The 2,390-nt window shown below is 62.1% G+C and overlaps 1 protein-coding gene across 1 annotated transcript in view; it reads left to right on the top strand.

The window, feature by feature from the left end:
• Positions 1 to 2,390, top strand: part of ADAMTS13 (ADAM metallopeptidase with thrombospondin type 1 motif 13) — a 33,970-nt gene that overhangs the window by 14,726 nt on the left and 16,854 nt on the right. The window contains 3 exon segments of the mRNA XM_027766622.1: positions 333 to 481; positions 854 to 974; positions 1,420 to 1,519. Of these exon segments, the coding sequence (XP_027622423.1) occupies positions 333 to 481; positions 854 to 974; positions 1,420 to 1,519 (370 nt within the window).

Genomic DNA, 2,390 nt, shown 5'->3' with positions numbered 1-2,390 from the left:
CGCTGTTTCCCAGGTCCCGGAGTGTCAGCGTGCTCCTCCCTCCTGTGTACAGTCAGCTGGTTCCCAGGTCCCGGAGTGTCAGCGTGCTCCTCCATCCTGTGTACAGTCAGCTGGTTTCCAGGTCCTGGAGTGTCAGCGTGCTCCTCCCTCCTTACACAGTCACCTAGTTCCCAGGTCATGGTGACGTCTCAGCAGACAGGAGGAGGCGGGGGCGGAGACACGGAGCTAGGTGGAGCTGGCAGGATGGAGGGCCACTTGCATCGGCAGGGATCTGGGGGGCTTCCTAGCCCAGTTCCTCACACTGGGGTCCCCTGTCCACCTCACCTTCCCAGGGGACGCTCTGTGCAGGTACGTGTGCCGGGCCATTGGTGAGAGCTTCATCGTGCGGCGTGGAGACAGCTTCCTGGATGGCACCCGCTGTGTGCCCAGCAGCCCTCAGGAGGCCGGGACCCTGAGCCTGTGCGTGTCGGGCAGATGTAGGGTAGGTGTGCGTGGATGGCGCGGGTGCCCTTCCGTGCACGGGAGCTCTGAGGCCTGCCTCTCCTAGGGTGGCCCTGGGGGCAGGTCTGTGGGCGCTGGCCCCAGTGGAGCTGCATGTGGCCTGTAGGGAGGGCTCTGGGGCACAATACCCAGCTTGAAGTCACCCAGGGAACAGACTGCTGTGACATTGGACAAGTCACATAAGCCCTCCGGGCTCGCTCCTGTGTTGGTGTGAGGTGCTGCAGAAATGTTGCCAGTCTAGGAATCCCAGAACCCCTGAGCCGGCAGGGCAGTGGCTGGTGAGGCCAGCTCCACTTGGTGACGGGCCAGGCCAGCTCCACTTGGTGACGGGCCTGCTGCCCTCCTTGCACAGACGTTCGGCTGTGACGGCAGAATGGACTCCCAGCAGGTGTGGGATGCATGCCAGGTGTGTGGAGGTGACAACAGCACTTGCAGCCCACGGAGCGGCTCTTTCACAGCCGGGAGGGCCAGAGGTAGGAGCCTCCCTGGAGTGGAGAGCTGGGCCTCTCTGGCCTGTCAGAACCCAGCGTGCTAGAGGCTTGGTGTGGGCTGCTCAGCCCCAGACACAGACACTGTGCAGCCCGGCAGGCCAGCCTCTTCCCCTGCCCAAGAACCCGAAAAGGGGGGAGCAAGAGAGGTTATGCCTGGAAAGCCCTTGACGTGGATCTGCCCAAGAGAGGGTGACGCCTTTGCATACGTCAGTGTCCATGGCCTGCCTGAGCTCGGCTCCCGCTGGCCTCCCCTGCTGCACTCCAGAACCTTGGGTCAGTTCCTTATCCTGCGTGGGGGCCTTCTCAGGTGGCTCTGATTGCTCCTGTGACAAGAACTGCCCGCAGCAGCCCCAGCTGAAGCTGGCTCCCTTTCACTGGCACGTAGGTGGCTATGAGGCCCTGCAGCCCCCGCTCTGCTTCCTCCTAGAATATGTCACATTCCTGACGATCACGCCCAACCTGACCAGTGTGCACATCGTCAACCGCAGGCCTCTCTTCACACACCTGGGTGAGTTGACCAGAGGGCACCCACCTGGAGTCAGCCACACTGCACATCGAGGGCACACCCCCAAGACGCCCTTGCTTCTGACTCCGACCACGAGTGCAGGGTCCCCCAAACCACCTTCCGTTTGGTAATTGACCAGGGGACTCCCAGAATGTGCAGAGAGCTCCTAGACTCAGTTACGGCTTGTTCTGGGGAAGAGCACAGGTTAAAATCATTGGAGGAAGAGACCACAGGGGTCCACACTCAAGCTCTTTGGCTCAGAGACATGGTGCCTTCTGGCATCGAGGTGTGACCACATTCAGGTGTGGCCGAACCCGGGAGCGCACTGAGTGGTGTCCAGAGGCTTTGTTGGAGCCTCACTGCACAGGCACAAGTGCGTGGCTGAGCGGTTGCTCTCGTGGGCAACCCAGGCCCCGCCCTAAATACACAGCTGACCCTTTGGGCACAGTGGCCCTGGCTCTGACTGCCAGTGTGCCAGCCCCATCGGAAGACTTGGGATGGCTCCCTCCTTGCCTCAATGAAGATGCTCTCGTGCATGACCTGTACCCACTTGGAGTGGAGCACAAAGGCTGGGCGTCTCCCTGGCCAGGGCTGACTCTGCTACTCGGAAGCAGGTCATGGTGGGCTGGACAGGTGTGCATGTCATGGAGGTGTACACGTGGAGGGGAAGGGGCTTCGATGAATAGACCACCCGAGAGATGCCAGGAGGAAGGCTCCTTGGGGAGGGCTAGAGGCCTGGGAGGTCCAGGCATGGCTGTGAGGTTTGCAGAGGCCCCTCTGTCCCCGGCCCTGCTGTCATCACCACCCCTCCTAACCCAGGACCTTGTTGGTGAAGGGGGCGGTGCCCACCTCATCGGGGAAAAGCGCACCTGCCTGGGAGGGGGGCCGGAGTC

This window comes from Tupaia chinensis, unplaced genomic scaffold (genome assembly GCF_000334495.1).
Source record: "Tupaia chinensis unplaced genomic scaffold, TupChi_1.0 Scaffold143602_1, whole genome shotgun sequence".
NCBI lineage: Eukaryota > Metazoa > Chordata > Mammalia > Scandentia > Tupaiidae > Tupaia > Tupaia belangeri.
Note: the sequence above shows the minus strand (reverse complement) of the source record. Positions and strands in the feature narration are given on the sequence as shown.